This window comes from Patagioenas fasciata, chromosome 2, assembly GCF_037038585.1.
Source record: "Patagioenas fasciata isolate bPatFas1 chromosome 2, bPatFas1.hap1, whole genome shotgun sequence".
In the NCBI taxonomy this organism is placed as follows: Eukaryota; Metazoa; Chordata; class Aves; order Columbiformes; family Columbidae; genus Patagioenas; species Patagioenas fasciata.
Window position 1 is genome coordinate 107,532,421 of NC_092521.1, and position 19,490 is coordinate 107,551,910.

A 19,490-nucleotide genomic window follows, 5' to 3' on the forward strand; every position below is an offset into this window, starting at 1 on the left:
CAGGGGAGTCTTGATGATCATACTCAAGCAAACCCACCACTGAAGTCACTGGGTGAATTGCTTACTCCAGGATGAAGCAGAACAGTCAAAAAGATACCCTTTGTTTTTTCTCATTTCTACGTCAAGTTCTACTCTTGAAAATTTTAAGAAATGGAAGCTGCGCCAAGGTGGATTCCTCTTCTGAGGGTCTTACACAAGCACGAGTTGAGGAATGCAAAATTTTATATTAATCACCTATATAATAAAAGAAATCAGAAAATATATCACAAACAGAGAATTCTCCTAGTCATACAGATGCTGAAGAGATGAGTTCAGGGAAAATCTTTGAGAGGTCTATGCAAGAACACTAACAAGGAAAAGAGACAGAATAAGAAATTAAGAATCCTGTGACTCATTTCCTTTGGGAAGGGAAAACTTACTGAGGAAAGAGAAAAAATAGAAATCAGGCAGAATACTTCTTTCAATAACTTTCAGAATAAATCTGCTCTATCTTTGTGTAGGCGATTGTATACTTTAGACTAGCATTTGCAATATTCAAATGTAATATTCAAACAGCAAAAAATAAGCACAGTGAAAGTTTCACAAATGCAAGCAGACAAGAGGAGGGAAATAGTAATTTTTCACAATATTTTATAAAACAAAGCCATTTACATTCCTCACATCATAAACTTTTAATCTATTCTTTCATCATTTTGATTCGTTCTGCTAAAGTATGCTCCATCCATGTTCTGTCAAACATACAGCAACAGGTAACATTTCATTATGTGCATAGTAAGATTTTTCTAACTCACGATATTTGTGAAGCTGCTCCTGGGAATTATCATCAGTTAGCAATGGGATGCAAGGCAGCTTCCCTCTTCCTTTTGTTTGACTAACCACTGACTACTTCAAGCTTCCTCTCAACTTGGCCAGCTACACGTATCTTATTAATACATCTATGTCTTTTATGTCATGGAGCAAAAAGAAGCCAAAATCCTCTGCAGGTATACCAGTGTACTGCCTCCAAAAAGCCTGTTAATATTTCTTTAGAAATGCCAAACAGAAATTTTAAAAATCTTTGTAGAAAAACACATTTAAGGACCATCCATTTTTCAGATTCTACATGCTTAGTGTTAGTTTATTAGCATTATCAGAATGAAAATAATATATGCTCTGGCTTAACTCCATCCATCTTTATCTCAACATTATATCTGGGATACAGAATTATAATGAATAGCCATTAAAATGTAAAAATTACACCTTGTTTCTTCTAAAACCTGATGGAAAATTATTCAAAAATATATTTGTAGCCTCACTATGCCCAAGAGAGAAAAAATGAAGGGAAACAATTCCCACTACTATTGGAAAATATATAGATAAATAGCTATACTTTGTTGTCTACATTCATGTCATTGCTCTGGGTAAACAAAATGAACTTTTCTTCTATATCTTGTGCAGTTGATAACCAAGTTACTGAGGAAAATACATCAAAAAAAACTTTAAGTGGTTCATAAATGTGCTGCAATTAACTGTAACATAAAACTCCTCACTCTTTTATGAACATCCTGCCCCAAGTCATGCAGACCAGAGGAAAAGGTTCATCTCAAAGAAAGTGAACAGAAGAAACAATGGCAGTATGACTTAGCCCAGAGTAATTGGAAATATATTAAACTGTTCCTTGCGGCTTTACGATGCTTAATATGAAGTCTTTACTTTATGAAATTCTTGTCCCAGACAAGAGTATCTGGAGTAAGGAGACCCACAGTCTATTCTGATTGATCTCTGAGTTTCAGAAACTCATCTTGCTTCTCTATCTCTACTCTTTTTCTGTTTTTTGCCATGTCTTGCAGAGGACAACAGATTGCCTGTTATTTGTGCACTTGTACAGCAAGCAGAGGGTTGAGAAGCTAATCAAAGTTGACACCTGTAGGCATTACCATAACTTTAATGGTAAATAAGACAAGCTGAATTTCAGCCAAGGATTTGATGCATAAGGTTTGTGAGCAATCCCTTGTTTGCTTTGAGTTACTATTTTCTCAGCTGCAATGAGAAAACAGTCATTGAAAAAGAAGCATCTTAAGCAAGCAGTTCATCCCTGCGACACTACTGCAAAGTCAGACTGGTTTCAGGACAGAGTATTTTAAAGCACTCTATCATTAATTTTCAGCAAGTACTCTTTTGTGTTTTGCAATAATTTGCTGCAAGACATCTCTATTTGAATACATGTAACTACAGTACTATGCAAAGCCTCTTCCTGAAAGACACTGCAAAACAAATTTAAATATATTGTGAATCTCCTTCTGCTCTTGACAAGGAGAAGAGGAAGGGCAGGCACTGATCTCTTCTCTCTGGTGACCAATGACAGAACCCAAGGGAATGGCAAGAAGATGTGCCAGGGAAAGTCTAGGTAGGACATTAGGAAAATGTGAAGCACTGGAACAGACTCCCCAGGAAGGTGTCATGGCTCCAAGCCTGACAGTGTTCAAGAAGAGACTGGACAATGCCCTCAGACACATGGTGTGAACTGTGGGGTTGTCCTATGCAGGGACAGGAGTTGGACATGATGATTCTTGTGGGTCCTTTCCAACTCAGGACATTCCATGATTCTACGGATGTAGCAGTGCTGAAAAGTACAGATTATTACAGGGTGTCATCTTTACTATAAAAAATAAGATTGCCTTTTTTTTTCCGAAGTGCCTGCTTTGTAACTCAGGTATTCAGATCCAAACACATCCAAAGTAATAATAGAAGATAGAAACTGCCTATTTTGTATGCATCAAAGATAGTTTCTGTCCATTTTGAAAGAAATAACATATTCACACAAGATTTCCATGCTAGCATGCAAAGCCCATTGATTTCCCATATCAAAATCCCATATAGTATCTTCTACATTGGGCACCAGACACATCATTACCTGCTCCAGAACTAACGGGTTCTGCAATTCACTCACGGAGTCCACCATACTGGTTATAGATAAAAAAAATTCTTTATGAGAATTTTTTTCTGTGCTGGCATGAAGAGGCTGGGCATTTAAATACACCTAATGTGTCATCTTGTAGGAATTCTAAATATTTAAAAAAATTTATTTGCTTCTAGCCTTTTTTAAAAGTCACCTCCTTCTTTTGGTACCATTTAACAAACTAGTCCCTCTATATAAATGGCTTAAGTGGGGATCTTTGAATTATTTTTAAAGGGTTTTTGAAATATAAGAAAATATGATTGTTGGTCCTTAACAGTAATTTATGTTTGTAAGTTGCTTATAAATGTTTGGCACCTGAAAGCTGTTCAAGGATTCATTAATTAAAAACATTGTTTTAGTGGCTATATGAAATCAACCCAACCTTTACCTGTATCACCTGATTTACCTGTTTTCCAAACATCCATATCTAAACCAATGCACGTGTGATTAGCTATAAAGTTAAAAGTTAGGCAGCATTTACAAAATATGCCATCAGGCTACTGCTATTCCACTGAAGTTCACATAGCAGTAAAGACAACACAGCTGCTCTCACAACACAAGGATATAAACTGACAGAATGGTAAAAACCAAACAAATAAACAAATAAAAAACACAAACAAAAAACCCCAACCAAACCAAAACAAAAAACCCACAACAAATGCCAAAACATTTCTGCCCTCTTTTTCACATTGGTTACTCATTCATATTCCCAGCCTCTTCAGGCCAGCACAGAAGCCCATGCAGGTGTGAACAGGACTAGCTGGTTCTAACCTGCATTCACTCACTGGCTCATTTAGTGCAGTGCTTCAACTGTGTGTGAGTGGTGAAAATGGGTGAAGAGGGATGCATATCCACATCCTCGGGACTACTTTTTTAAGTGGTAATAACGACTTAAAATATGGCTGAGAGTAAAACTAAGCCATTAATAGCTTCTTTAGGAAACCGAGAAAGAAATAGCTGGCCTTTTAATTATTTTTCAAACTTTAGTCACTCACCTATAAGATTTCCTTCCTACTACGCTCTGGATATCTGATGTTCCTGGAGTCTGAACAAAGTCTAGGTGCTGTTTTTCAGCACTAGGGATTTCTGATTCCTGTTCAGAGGGCATTACTTGAGCATCACATGTCATCACACCTGCTAATAGTTCCCAGGTTTACTATTCAGGACATAAACAGCAGATGTGATGATATCAGCAGTTATCACCAGGCTTTGTTACCTCTCCTGTTATCTACCTGTGTGTTAGCACTTTTATGCCACTTTATGATTCACACAGAGAGACATTACAACAGAGAAGGCTGTATTGCCAAAATGAACCTGGCTGTGTGACAGAGTTTGTAGCTCACACAGCTAAGCCTAACAGACAGATTCCCAAAAGCATGCCTCAGGTGGGACAATGCGGAGCGCTACCTACTCTTACCAAAGGCACAGGCACAACTGACCTAGTATAGAAGGAGTGACTCCGTAGCACACAAAGTGAATGCACCAAAACATGGTGCACCAAGGTGTGCCACCAAGGCCCTCCTCCTCTGAATACAAAGACTTGTCTTCCAGTTTCATTGAGTCAGAGAAGAATACGTATTTGCTGGAGTTTCTGGTCTGTCTGCACATGTTATACAACTGGCATAAACATGAGTTAGGATTTGCACATGGAGCACCCCACGCTGTAACATTGTGCTTCAGACCTTAAGGGCACCATCAACAAGCTAGCGCAAAGAGCAGTTTGCTTCCTGTCTTTGGTATTATGTTAGAATAACACTGGCAGTCTTCTATGTCCATCAATTTTAAAAGGACTAAATCAATCCATAAATTGAAAGGTGGAACCAGACCTCTGATGTTTATTCATTGTTAAAAGGAAGTCTAGTGTCCGTTTACATCTCAGTAATTTTGTCTCAAAAAAAAATCATATTCCTCCATTCTTCACAATACCCAAGGAATTATGTGCTGGACTAGAAATTGTCCCCTGAAGAGAAGCCAGGAGAGATGTAAGACATAAAGTATTGTACCTACTGCACAAAGACTGAGAAAGCCAACTAGATCATATTTTTCCTATGTTACTCCTTTGTCACATAAAACTCCCCAACGGAACTTAATTCAGAAACTGCTCAGTCTACAGACTGATAATACCAACAAATATCTACAGTTGTTGATTATATTACATCTAGGTATATAATACAGAGATTTTTTATTACGTTTAGGCCATCAGCAGACCTTTGACATCTACACTGGTCCCAAGAAGCTTTCCAACAGCAGATAGTTTGATCAACTCTGATAACAACTGTGAGATCTCCAGATGCTAGAGAGAGAAATTTTTCTCCTGAGGATCATTCTAGTGGCTTTCCCTTCTTCAGGTATTCCAAGACAGCCTTCTGCATGCCAATTTTTGAACTACTGTACCTGGTAGTTTCCAGGTGATTTAAGGGTTCCTTAAAGGAAAAAAAACCCACAACCTCAGAATACTTTGCAGTACATCACAGAATGAGCTCATGCATATCCAATGTCTGCTTACAATACATGTTGCACTACTGTCATTTGCTCACAAGTCAAAGCCCTCAGTTCTCCCTTGCAACTGATTTACAGTCATTGTGACTTTTGCCACAGTAAGAATCATGATATTTACCCAACAAGTTAGAAGTCAAACACAGTAGCAGACTCTGTAATATGCTGAAAAGAGGTTTCCCCACATTCTTCTGTCATACATGTTAATACCACCGATGCAGAGGCCCTGTGAACTTTCATTATAATTCCATGTTATGACATACATATTCCCTCACAAACAATCTTAGCAAAACAACACTCATGTTTGCCCACTGACTAAGAAAACTTTATGTTTACTGGGCTTGCTGAGTTACCAACAGTGATGTTACATAAAAAAATTTGCATTTGCATCTCAGAAACTGGACTGTCAGCATCAGTTTTTCTTATACGTTTTAGTAGGTCATCCAAATATCTTTAGATAGTAGAGGAAAATGAACTTTAGCAACCTAAGTTTGAAGTGTGACTCTAAAGAAGAAAGGACCTTTCCCTCATACAGCTCCATTCTCGAACCTCTTAATTGCAATAAGGAGAAAAACATACATAAACCTCTTTTCCAAGGTTTGTACCATTGAATAAAATCATCCACATTTAGGACTGTGCACAGTAAGATTACAATACAGTGTCATCTTTAGGAACACTTTTTTTTTTTTTTAATTACAACTTCAGAAAAAGGTTATCGGCTGTTTTTTACAAAGCAGTTTTAAGTCTTTGATTTTTCAGTCATGTCTTTTTTTATGAGTGGAATGGCAGCAACTATCATACACATGGGAAAAGAAGCCAATATAGCACCTGATATCTCCCTGTAAAGAAAATTTCTTTGAGAATGTTAGATAATGGATTACATACATGTCAAATCCTTATCTTTACAGAGGACCAGCAACTCTAAGCAAACTTCAAAATACAACTTCAGGAGCATATAAGAAATTTTGTAAGAAAGACAGTTTCTCTCTATTTTGGGTATTATATCTTTTGCCCAAGAGAAGGAAAAATCATTGTGATCAGTAGCCAAGCTCAGTTCTTCAGTACACTATTGTGCGGGAGAAATGGGGCTTTTGCAAATGACACCATAGAGACTTGGGACTAAGGTTCATTAACCAACGAGAAAGATGAAGTCCTGGGCCTGAAAGTTGTGCACCCTCAGGGAAATCAGGAAAGATCAACCTCCTTTCTGCAGTCATTCCCATCCCAGGAGAATGTTCTCTCTTTTTTATCTGGTTGATGTTCTCTTTTGGGAGAAGTTCAGTAGAGGTCACTGCACCAAGAACTAGAAAAGTCAGCACAAAACTGACAGGGACTGGTTGCACAAAAGCAGCAGAAGAAAAAGAAAAAAAGTAAATAAGCAAAACTTTTTAAAAAATTATTAGGTCCTCTGATGATAAACTAGTAATGCTACAAAAATATCCATTAAGGATTGAGAATAAATAATTCATAGCTTTGCAAGTGGTTATTGCCCATTTCAGTACTTTTATTCATCCTAACTGCAAAATACTAACTGTAAATTTTTTCAGCCTATTCTTCTAAAACCCAAGGGTAAGAAAGTTGCATTTTTCATGTTCCTTGCCCATGGGGAAGCTAAGAAGATTCTATAGCTTACTCCATACATTGCCCACCAAATGAATACATTAACTACACATAAGATTTGCACTAAATAGTCAGCAGGTATTCAGGAACTCATTCATGATTCTCTTAATGTTCCTGTCAGGTAAAAAATAAGGCTTAGAAACAGTGCTATTGAATTTTAAAAAAGCTATGCCAAACAATTTTGTCAATCACATTCTTCTAGATTTCTAAATTAGCAATACCAATGGAACTGACAGTCCAGAAAATTAAGCTTACTCTCTCCTCTTAAACATCATCATCCTTTTCAGTGAAGGATACTCCAGAATATCCTTATCAGTTTTAAGAAATGCAGTCTCAGTTAAAAAAGTACACTACCCTCCCACCAAAGCCATTTCAGCCACTCTATTAATATTAACTGATGTTGTAAAGTGCAGTTTAGAATAAGAATTCCCTCTTCAGGCTGTGGTCTCCTCAAAGGAAAAAAACAGACTTATCTTTTTAACAGTGTAAGGAAGAAGTCATGGTGTATTGATAAAGCAGTTTATTTCAACTAACAGATAAGGCTGGATTGCAATCTCTTCAATCTACTGCCACCCAAAAACAAGAGAGGGCTGCATAGAGAAAGCCAAATAAACTAATGTAAACTTTCCTTCTGGGGAGACTCAAACAGCTATCATTCCCCACTCTCATTTACATAACTGGGGATGGCAAGGGGAAACACATATTGAACATTGAGGTAACACTCAGTTTGTTTCTCTGTTTCAAAAAGCATCATTATTCCTTATATTTCAAAGCATAGATGAATGACAGAGAAAGTGCTCATTGTAGCTAATCCAACCACAGACCTAAACACCATGTTTCTTCAACTCCCACTGCCCCGCTACAGCTGATTTGCATTAAAGTTGCGCAGATCAGCACAGACATCAGCATGATGGCTGCAAAGTACAGTACCAGGAATCACACAGGACATTCACGAGGGGTCATCCCTAATCTCCGGAGTATAGCATCTAAACTCTGTGGCCCATAGTCCCAAATGAGGAGTTAGCATCCAAATCTGAGATACGACGACAGCAGTGACCAGGAGTCTGCAGGGTAGACTCCAGAGGCAATATGCAACAGCAAAAATTTGATCTTAATGTAGCTTCTCTCTCTTAGGGGCCTGTTTGCCCCTAAGGAGATGTTCCTTTCCATGATCATTACTACTTTCATGTCATGAGGTAAATAAACAGATCTTGACTTGCTACAGAGTTCATATTAAATGGTGTGCCCTTTTAGTTAAATCATTCTGGGATGAAATTATTACTGGCAAGAAGAATTCCTGGCACATTGTGTAAAGCTCCCCAAAGCCCTGTGAGATGATTTTTGGTGTCTAAAATGAGGCTCAGGCCTATATCCTTCACCTTTGAATTAACACTGATCAATTTTCTGCAAAGCTTCATTTTACCACATTGTATTTCACACAGATAAACTCTGTACAGAAAAACAAACAAACAAACAACAACAACAAAAAAACATTCTTTACTTAGAAGGCATAGGCCTATTCTCAGCTTCATATGGCCAAATTTAACAAGTTCTGCTCAAGCAAAGTATTCTTTTTCAGGCTGTCGATACTTTAAATTAAAGATATATTTTATGTAAATCTCTTTTACAACTGAGTTTATTAGTGTATCCTAATGTTGTGTGGGTGGATAATTACTTTCATCTTCTAAGACAGAATCATAAGCAGGGTTTATGGAAATTGAAAAATATTTCTCTGCTATTGTAGTGTATAAATGAGCAACCTATGCAAACATGTACCTCTGAATGACAAAGGACTTCCATGGTTCCTGAACTATAACTTAAGAAATAACTATATTTCTTACAGCTTTGTCTCACTTTATTACCTGCCTTAAAGCCACACTAGATGCACATTTCTGGGATTTTTCACTATTTCAAATCCTGCTGGAGAAAACAGTTTTTCTGTGTATACAATGTGTTTGGTGAATTTATTTCTTTCAGGAAAGAGCTCATGTGAAAAGTTCATATAGAATATTTATTCCTGTGTTATATTTATTGTACATTTATATGAATTAAAATGTACATTGTATTAACCTGCATTGAAGGGCAGTGCTTTGCCCAGATTATGCTTCAGTAAATGAAAGGTAATGGTGTTAGTTTTAATTATTCCAAACACAGAACAAACAGGTGGACAGAGTAGTTAACTACGTTATTTCCTGAAATTCCTCCAGGTACATATCATAAATATTTGAAGCAAAGTCAATTTCTTCCATGAAAAGTTTCTGAGCAGAAGAAAGTAAGAAAGGAAATCACGTACTTCAGAAATTTTAAAACAAAGCATATGGATTACGTTATACTCTTTGATGGTCTCTCAGGCTCATCTATGATAGCATTCTCCCCTTCCCAACAGCAAGGGTCTTGCAGGACTTACTACTGCCTGATTTCTTCTTGTCAGCAATGTTCAAGAGTTTCAAATTACAAATATTTTAAGTCCTAGATGAAATTTTTTTGTAACATATTATGAATTAATGGGAACATGAAACCTGCACAAAACCATGCCATCCCTTTGCTACAGTCATAAAAGACTTTGTAACACTTATCCACTATTGACACAACCAAGAGCTTAAAAACAAAGAACCATGCTGTTCTGGCTCATCTTCACATGCTATCTACATTGTTATGTTTTGCACTACTTTATTCCTGTAGGGTAGACAGAAGTATGTGGCCTTTTGAATCTAAGAAAGTACAAGATGATAACTAACCGTAACAAACAGAAAACATTATTTAATGATAGATTATGTCTTCTAGCATGGCAACAGTAAAATTTAGCATGTAAGAATGCAATGTACCTGAACAGACAAGGGCCATCTATTATAGACAAGAAGACATTCACAGCTGTGTTTAAAGTAGATGAAAATAAATTGAAACCTGCACTAGCTATACATTGTGTTACATTGGTTCTGTCCAGCAAGACACTGCACTTTAATAATAACTGGGGAGAACAAGGTGGTGAGAAAAAAATAGAAGTTTGAATCCAGAAAAAGAAATGGCAGATCACATCAAGGAAAAGTATTGACTATTCTCAAAATTTTCCCATATGAGTTTAGCACTGAATATACCTAAAATGCCTTCAAAGGACCGAATGTAATTTTAGGACTGTATAAATGTAGCAGGCTATAAAAAGGCTCACCAATGGTCAGTTAAGGAAATGCGGACCTGAAGATGGACAAAACTGGGTTTAGGTGTAACAAAGAGAACAAAGAACAAGTCTCCAACATACATAAAAGAAACCATATGTAGTAAATTTAGAAGCAACATGGAGCTGTAGACCAATAAAGAACGAGGAATGCATGTTAGCAAACTTATAAAAATGTCCCCAAGTGGACCCTAGTGCAAAGAAGAAGCCATTAACATGAACATCCTATTCCTTCCAGTGAAGGACTCCAGATGCTATCAACACAGGTAACACCACCAGAAGAATGAGGCCACCAACCACAAGACTTGGAAAAGCAGGGGAAAGGTGAGCATAACATCAAGGAAAGAGGGTAGAAATTAAGTGGGTGTGCAGCAATCTTATCTGCTTTATTATCATTAAAACATTTTCTGCATAGAAGCCCTCTTTGGTAATAATGGGATCCTGTATGTTAATGATTCTTTGATTAGCTGGTTAAGATTTCAACTGCACTAAAAAAAAAATTGTAGCTTTATATAAGTTGCATTTCCTCTTTGACCATAAACAAGATTTCAAGTATAACAAGACTAAGATACATTAGCTCGACAAGTCAGTCAGAGCTTACCATTAGCAAATTCAGTTTACATTTCCATTGGAAGTTTTTTTCCAAATGGAACAGAATGGGAGAGGAAGAGGTAGAGCCAAGGAAAAAGTCTGCCTTTCGCCATGTATTTCTTCACTGAACTAGTTAATAGGCATCTGGTCCATCACATGGATCCACAAGTGTTATTGCAATACAAACAGTAATACACTAGCCACAGATGTCCATACAAAGGTCATATGACAAATCATTGCAAAGAACTGCTACCAAAAAAACCTTATAAGATTGTGAATATGGTGACATACATTGCAGGGAAGCTGCATTCTCCCTGAGCGAGAAGGAGAAAAACAACTGAAGTTACCTAATAAATTGTTATTTATTATTTCTCCAAGTTTGTATGATTCTTGCCAGCTTCCTAAAGGCTTCTTGTTTCTCCAGCATGCAGAACCATCAGCATGCTGTTATTATTTGGAAACCCATGAAAAGTAGCAGTGTCAGCAGTTTGCAGACTCAGGAAGTGAAAAGCATATTAATCTCCACATGGAAAAAGACACTGAGCTCTATATTCCACAGAAAATCCTATATTTCAGCCCCTAGGCGAAAGGACTGTGGTCAATACCTGGCAATCCCCATGCCACAAATGAAGATTAAAATCTCACTTTAGCTAGGAAAAAAAAAATAAAATTTTTTTTCAATCTTTTAATATGGACTAAATGTCAGCTTAAAGTTAGAACTACACATAGATATTGAGAATCTCTAAGAACAGAGGTCCCAATCTTTGTAAAGAGACAAAAACAGCGAATTCAAACAGGATATTAGTGCATAGATATGTTTGCAATACTAGAGATATTCTTGACACTCATATTTTAAAAGCACCACAGAGAATGAACTAGTACTGTCCGTCAGCAGTACTTCATATGCATGAAGGAGAAAACCTGAGCTTTGCGCCGAATAATAACAACGTAGCTGAGCTGTCTTTGATTTGCAATCTTTTTTATTAGGCTGCTAGACCCTACCTTCTGTGTGAGACAAAGGTGTGGACATTAAGTTCTGTCAGTGATGTGTTCATTAATTACATTTTATACCCTAACAGAAACAGGATTAACTTTGGCATGATAATGATAACTCCTTGCGATATTCCAGACTGCTATCACCCTAACCAAGCAAAGACTTAAGATAAAGTTCTAAGTATTATATAAATTATTTTAAACAACTGTCACCAGCTTCCTCTACATTATCCTTTTCACAGTCTACCCCATTCTCCACTACCATTTTGGTACTTACTGAATAAATGAAAGTATGAATCATACAAATAAATAAATAAATGCATTACATCAGTTTAAAATACAGCTAGAAAAATACTACATTTATTTCAACACACTGCTGGAAAACAAAAAATCACTAATTCATGATAGCACCTTTCTTCTGCTCCTTGTTACTCATGTTGGAACTTTGGCTTTCAGAGATGATTTGCTTTTTCACAAAGATTTCTGTGATATGTAAGGGTACTTTGCTGGTGTTGCTTTTGAATTTTCTGGAAATAAGTATATATTAAAAACAAGCAAACAAAAAAACCCAAAAAAAACCAACCAAACAAACAAACAAATGAAACAAATAAAACACAAAGGGGAAAAATATTAAGAGGGACCAAAAAAGTTATTTAACAGTAAGTCATGAAACTGTGCACATGCCACCACTGAGTAATTTCTGTGAGCAGCCTTTGCCTTCCTCACCCCATCTGGCCTTAATACCTCTAACACCCACCCACTGCATCACACCAAAAATTAGACTAAGCTCCTTGGCGCAGGGTTTTATATTTCTGTAACTGCTCTGAAGCAACTAACTTACATCTGAAAGATGCAGAGAAGAAAAAAATACTAGAGTCCAAACTGTCAAATCTTCATTTGTAGGTTCAGCTGCTTGCGGATACCTTGCCAAATTACATGACAAGAGCACTTTGTTCCATGACTCCAAAAGAAGTGAAAGAATCCAACTAACATGACTAATACGCTATTGGTTATATACACTGTTTATATCATTATCACAGTATAAAATACGACATGTACAACCAGCTGTGAAGTCAGCATGCCTTTTGCCATGAACTTATTCCAAATGGGGTGACGGTTGCACACAAGTACTTTGCATATTTTAAAATTCCTCTTCTCTTTTTTTTTTTTTTTTTGTCTTTCACAACATTTGTCTTGAGAAATTAGCAGAGCAGATTAACAGGTTGGAATCTTTCATTTGATGAAAAAACAAATAGTGAGTGGAAAGATTAATCTTAAATTCTGCCATATTACTTCTCCAGCTGTCTTTGCTTCCTTGCACTTGTGTTTCTCCTCTGCTCTTTCTTTTACACAGACCTGAGCCTCAATCCCGATGTGACGTGACATGACATGACATGACATGACATGACATGACATGACATGACATGACATGACATGACATGACATGACGTGACATCTAATGGTGGAAAGAGGTGGAAGAAATGAGCTTGTGATCTCCACAGACCACCACACTGTGCTGTCAGAAAACTATCACTTGCAAATTAAACGTGCTTTACCGTGTAGACCTCATAACAAACTTCCCTCACAATGAGCTTGTCTATTGATTTTAATATGCTGAAGTGTTTGTACATTTATATATATATATACATGGAAATTCTAAGCACACTGTAGGACCCACTCAGGGTCTGATTCAGCATTATTGAAGTCAGTGAGGCTCTTGGCATTCAATGATTTGCATATCGTGAGTCCTCACATAACATGGAATGGAAGATGTACATCCAAAAGCCCACTTCAGAACAAACTCCTTAACTTGGCTATGCCCATTTTTGAATGGTTTGAACTTGGAGCAACAAGAAGTGCTTGTTCTTACTGACAATTTAACTTGCTAGTTTAACTGCAATGGAAGTTACTAGGTCTGTGCTCTCTTGAGGCTCAGACTAAAAAATAAAATTGATTCCCTGCCTGAATCGCCCAAAAATCAAAGGCCTCTTTAGCAGCACACTGACCTCAGTGGATGGTACAGGTGCTTCTGCATTTCTAGATACAGCAGATTTTTATTTAAAGATTTAAATTCACCCATTTGCCTGGAGTTGGGGATCAAGGGGTTGGGAGAAAGAACAGAGCCATTCATGCTATTGCAGCTCTGCATAGAGCAGTCCTGCCTCCCTGACAGGCTGACTGCATGCTGTGTTTACAAGCACTGGGATAATCATGATAAAATTCAGTGGCTGGGAAGCAGATCCGGATTGCAAGCCAGCATCCATTCTAGCCTTTACAAAAAAGGCTGGGCTACTCTCAGACTGCTCTCAGGCCAGGCAAATAAAATTCAGATTATGTGGCTCTTCCCTGGCTTTAAATTCGTAACCATTGCAAAATAGTTCTTTAGAAAAGAAAAAAACTACTTCCGCGTAAGGGAAGAGTCCCTCCCATACACAGAGATAATTTTCAAATCACAAGACTTCTTGCTTGCAAATATGCAACAAATCAATGTGCATTTCTGTGCAATACAAGTTCACAAACCAGTTATTTTGCTTGACTCAGAGCTGGTTTCTTCCTTCTGTTATCAGCAAAGCATACTGCTTTGGGGACTGCATACAAATTACTGAAATTACTTTGGTGGGGAGGAGAGGGCAATGAAGGAGAAACATACCTGTGTTACATCAGCCCCATGTCAACCATTTTTATGTATTTTTAAGCTAGCTTCTTGCCTACTGAATAACCGAGTTACACTAGTGTGAAGAAAGCAGATTTCCAGTCTTCAAAAGGTTTCACGTTCAAGCCCTTGGCTAGACAATTTAGTAAGCAGACGTTATTGTCAGCTTCTTTATGTTGTTCATCTAGAACAGTAGGTGCTACATTGAGCTGCAACTTGGCATCAAGAAAAATCTGCCTGTGTGTCAGAACAGCCAGGATAGCCTGGACTCCCATAAGGACTAATTGGTACTCCAATAAAAAGAGCTATATTCAGCCTCACTCAAAGAGAAACATTCTAGAGTTTTTAACATCCTTTTGGATGCTTTTAAGGAGGGGTCCTTTCAGTGCTGCTTCGTTTCAGCAGCTTTCCCTCTCATGGAAACTCTAAATCATGCATTTAAAAATAGACATCAGATTATCTGGGTAAATCATAAAGCTCAGCTTATCTCTCTCTTCCCCTTCAAAATATACAATTTATTGTCCACCAGCTAAGCAGCGTGAAGCCTTGAATAATCCTGTTCATCTCAGTAACCCCACTCTTTTGATTGTCCCTGTGTATCTCCTTTATGTGCATGTATGTCATTCTGAATGTGTGTCTGTGCAAGCATGTAAGGAGGAAGAAAGAATTCAGAGTTCTGGGCACAAAGGTGTACAATTCTGCTTATGGCAGCGTTTATGTCCATGCCAACTGTGCGCATCCTAGCATCACAACACAGCCTTACACAGCCATGGAGATTCATGCCAGGATTAAGCAGAAGTAATGTACTAAGTACTTCAATTACGCATTAAACTGTTTTTCAACACCAATCTAGACCCCAGAACCTGTGTGCTTCCCCTGAGGGCTGACATAATCAATGCAATGTGAGGGAGGACAAAAAAAATTTCCAATTTCTCTTTCCCAGTGGTTCAGAGCTACCACATAACGGGGCCTTAAGCAGCAAACCCCGACTCCCAGTCCCAGCGTCTCCCATACGTCCATCTCTCCACCCTCCTCCCCCTGCCCGTGCAGCCCATCAGGCCACGGGAGCAGGAGAAAGCCCTGCAGGGCTATAAATAGCTACTCGGGGGAGGGGAGAGAGTGCAGCAGCAGAGGGAGGTTTTCCTTATGAAGTTCATTGACATGGCAGGTATTGCCTGTGGACGGGCAGGCAGCAGCTGCCCTGGGGAAACTGAAATGAGCTCGCTGGGAGAACAGCGAGGTGGGTTTCCCCGTTTGAGTGTCCCATCTCTTCCAGAGCGCTTCTGCAGAGTGTCGTCCTCCCCGCCTTAAGATCGGCTGTAAGCACGAAGGGTCCACAGCTGAGAGAGACGGCGAGGATACGAATCAACTTGATCGAAGTGTTATTAGCACACACAGCTTATTATCTATGCCAAGCTGTACTCAGCCAAGCGGTGTTATTTATACGCACAGAATTTGCACTGACCGTGCATGCGGTGCCCCTGAATCTGCCCCAGCATGGAAACGGTAGTGTTGGCTCCCCTATCCTGTCCCCGGTGTTCCTTCCAGAAAGAAAGCCCGTCTCCTAAGAGCCTTCCTATCCCACTCTGCCTCCCGAAAACTTCCGGGAGCTACAGACACTGCCTGAAGCACAGGTGCGTGCTCGCCCCTTCCACAACGGGAAAACACCGCCTGGTGCCGCCGCCACCCCGTCTGGCTGCTGGAGGGGCGGCATGCAGCCTCTGCCGCTCCCCAGGCCGCTCTCCGCGCCCCTTAGCGCCTTTCCGCCCTTCCTCGCCCGCCCGCCGGGCACGCACCGCGCGGTTGTGCTGTGCTGCAGTGCCCGGCCCGGCCCTCTCTCACCGTCCTCCAGAGCCGCTGCCGGTTGGCACTGACGGAGGTGGCTGTGACGATAAGGTGGGAGACGGACACCACCAGCCCGAAGACGATGGCCAGCAGGGTCCGGACGGGCAGCAGCGAGTAGGAGACGAAGGTGACCAGCATGAGCTGCCACATGCCCTGCTCGGGGGCGCTGGGGGGCTCCATGCCATAGGCGCCAAGTGAGAAGGGGCAGCAGAGGAAAGAGAAGGTGAAGCTGAAGAGTAAGGTGAGCTTGACGATCTGCTGCAGCTGGGTGACCTGCAGGTATTTGACATTGGTGACGATGAAGAGGGAGAGAAAGATGATGCAGTGCACCGGGTGAGAGCCTTTGGAGATGGTCAGGCTGGGGCCGGAGAGCAACTCCACCAGGGCCAGGCTGGCGGTGAGCACGATGAGGACGGCCAGCGCCTTAAGGGTGGATGTCTGCTCCAGCTTTAGGTTGTAGCTCTGGAAGAGAGCCTCAAGCTCCTTGCAGTCAAATTCGTCCTCGCAAGCGATGGCATCCAGCAGCAGCAAGGGAGGGGGGTCCCCCAGCCCGGCTCCCGCTCCCGCCGCCGCGGCAGCCGGCGCGGAACAGCAGCAGTGGCAGCACTTCTTCCTCTTGGTCTTGACTTTCTGAAACGGTATTTCCTCCATGTCAGTGCCATTCATAAACCCCGGGGAAGAAATGCTCTTCCTGGTGTCCCGCACTGCTGCTCCTGCGCCTCGCTGCTCATAAAAGAGATGGGGGCTGCGAGCAGGAGCCGCGGCCGCACGCCCGCCGGCAGCCCCCGCCGCGGCAGCTCCGAAGACGCGGGCACCGGGTGCAGCCCGCCGGCCGCAACCCGCGGCGCCGGCAAACGCCCCGCTCCGCTGCTACCAAGGAGCCGGCGATGGCTGGGACGGCGGGAGGAGAGCCTCACTTATGTTAATATGCCAACCTTCCTGCCTGCTGTCTCTCTCTCTCCCCTCCACCACCCTCCTCTTCCTCCTCCTCCTCCCCCGGTGCTTCAGGGATGTTAATCTCCTAATGACACCAAAACACCATCCAAAGGTTTGAAATCAAGCGGAGGGATGGTGGGTGGAAGCGAAGGGGAGTGGGGGATAATCAACAGGCGGGTCTCCCTTCAGATACCGCTATTTGGAGGAGCAGGAGCTATGGAGAGCGGGTGGCAAATAGCCTCTCCGGCGGTGAGCGACATTGAGACGAAAGAAAAAAAAAAAAAAGAAAACCCACGACAACAAGGAAAAAAAAAATAATAATGAAACCCAGCCAGGGAACTGGGCTAAGATGACCAAACGTGAGGCAGAGGCGCCGGAGACAAAGCAGGAGGCAAGGAAAGCAGGGCGATCCCCTTCTAACGTCCAAGAGCATCTCACCGGGGCTGGGGTGTGAGAGGCGCCTGCGCGCCGCTTGCTTGGGAAGCCCGACACGTCCCCCGCCGGGGCACGGCGGCTGGGGAGCCGCTGCCGGGCCGCTCGCTCCTGCGCAGCGTCCAGCGCTCACTGCGCGGATTCCAGCGCTCCCCGCCCCGCGCCCGGCGCCCTGCGGCTCTCCAGGTACACGCGCCTTCGGGCTGCGCCTGCTGTTTGACAGCATTGTGTTGCCCGCCCGCCTTACATCTATTTATCTATAAGTATACAAAATCTATATATAACGGCATAGAAATACACGTAATTATACATACGTATGTAAAGATACTATATATATATATATATATATACACACACACATATATAGGTGAATCCTGCTTCCTTTGAGAAACAAAGTCTTATCTGCTTGAATAAACATGCTCGTTTAACTGGTTTTCCCTCCTAGACTCTGAAACAGATGGAAAAAAGTGCAATGGATGAGAAAATTTTCAAGAAAACATGTTTTCTGTGCACGCAAAACCAAATACAAATCAGTACAAGTCAGTCATTGACTGTGGAGAGATATTCTTTTGACAGGAGTTAGTTATCATCTCACAAAAAATTGCATTTGGTCCCTGATCAAAAACTTGAGTTGGGAGTCTGTGTGTCGGTTTTGAAAAAACCTTCCCAATTCTGCCTATAGTGCTGCTACCACATACCACTATACCACTTGGTAAAGTTGCTACCAAAGAATACAGGACAATATTATTTTCTGTAACCATTGCATCTAATTTGGGGGTTATGAGACTGAATCCAGACTTACCAAGTACTAGAGAATAGACTCCAATGTTTCTTTTGGTTTTGTCTCAAGCATTTGTAAGAGTAAGGGCTAGGAAAATGTCAAAATAGAAGACATTAATACATTACAAACATTTGGCTTTTCAGTAGTAGCACAGGAATACTTCCCAGAATCAAAGCAGAATCCTACTATCATGGGTATGTTGAAGATCTAATTGCTGATTTTTGTATCAGTGATGTCAGATTCTGGTTTTGGGTTTGGGCTGGAGGGCCTTAAGGTCAACAGCAGTCAGCGATTCTTCAAGATTTGTTATAGCTGTGAATGATGTTGGTACTTCACTTCTGGATAGTAATGTAGCTCTTAAAAAAAATCTCTGACATATGATCTAAAGCAACATAGTTTTTACATTATATTTTAGTATTTCAAGTTAGTCTTAGTGCTCGAGACTCAGTATCAAGTAGTTCTTACAAACTCGTACAGACCTCTTTAGGAGAAGGGAATGAATCAACATTGCTGGAGTTTGTGTGTTACAGATTCAAAATATTTCACACTTGACACAGTGACTGTTGCTTTGTGTTCATGTGATGCCACTCATAGTGGTTTCCTAGAGTGCAACTTAGGCTCCCAAACACTGCAGAACTGTAAAAATAGCTGGTGTTTACATTTATTTAAATTCCTTCAGGAAGAAATTAAAGGGGTTAGATTTGCTGACCGAAGTGCTGGAAACAGGAAGAGATGTTTAGCTGAAATGAAATTAAATCTAGGAAAAAAAAAAAAAAGCTTCCTTTGTTTTTGCAGTATCTCTAGTGTGTTTGGAAAGATAATAAAATTCATCTTCTTGTTCCTTTGGTGCATGAATTCACTTAAGTGCAGAAATTCACTTCAGTCACACACATAGTAGACAAATACATGTTCTATTTTCACCTGTCCTCAGCTTTCTTCTGAGCTTACATATCCTGAGGGATAAATCACATCTCACACTGCATAAGAAGTGGCACCTGGCTGCCCAGCCCTAGAAACAATCCAGTGAAAGAGT

The 19,490-nt window shown here is 40.5% G+C and overlaps 1 protein-coding gene across 2 annotated transcripts in view; it reads right to left on the reverse strand.

Moving 5' to 3' along the window:
• ADCY1 (adenylate cyclase 1) overlaps window positions 1–17,794 on the reverse strand; it is a 152,137-nt gene extending 134,343 nt beyond the window's left edge. Inside the window, exon 1 of one of the 2 annotated variants that reach the window (XM_065831574.2) lies at window positions 16,306–17,793. In XM_065831574.2, the coding sequence (XP_065687646.1) occupies window positions 16,306–16,974 (669 nt within the window). In that variant the 5' untranslated portion in view covers window positions 16,975–17,793. Of the gene's footprint in view, window positions 1–16,305 lie in introns of both variants that reach the window. The other variant, XM_071804687.1, reaches the window with a different exon arrangement.
• Between the last annotated feature and the right edge of the window lie 1,696 nt (window positions 17,795–19,490).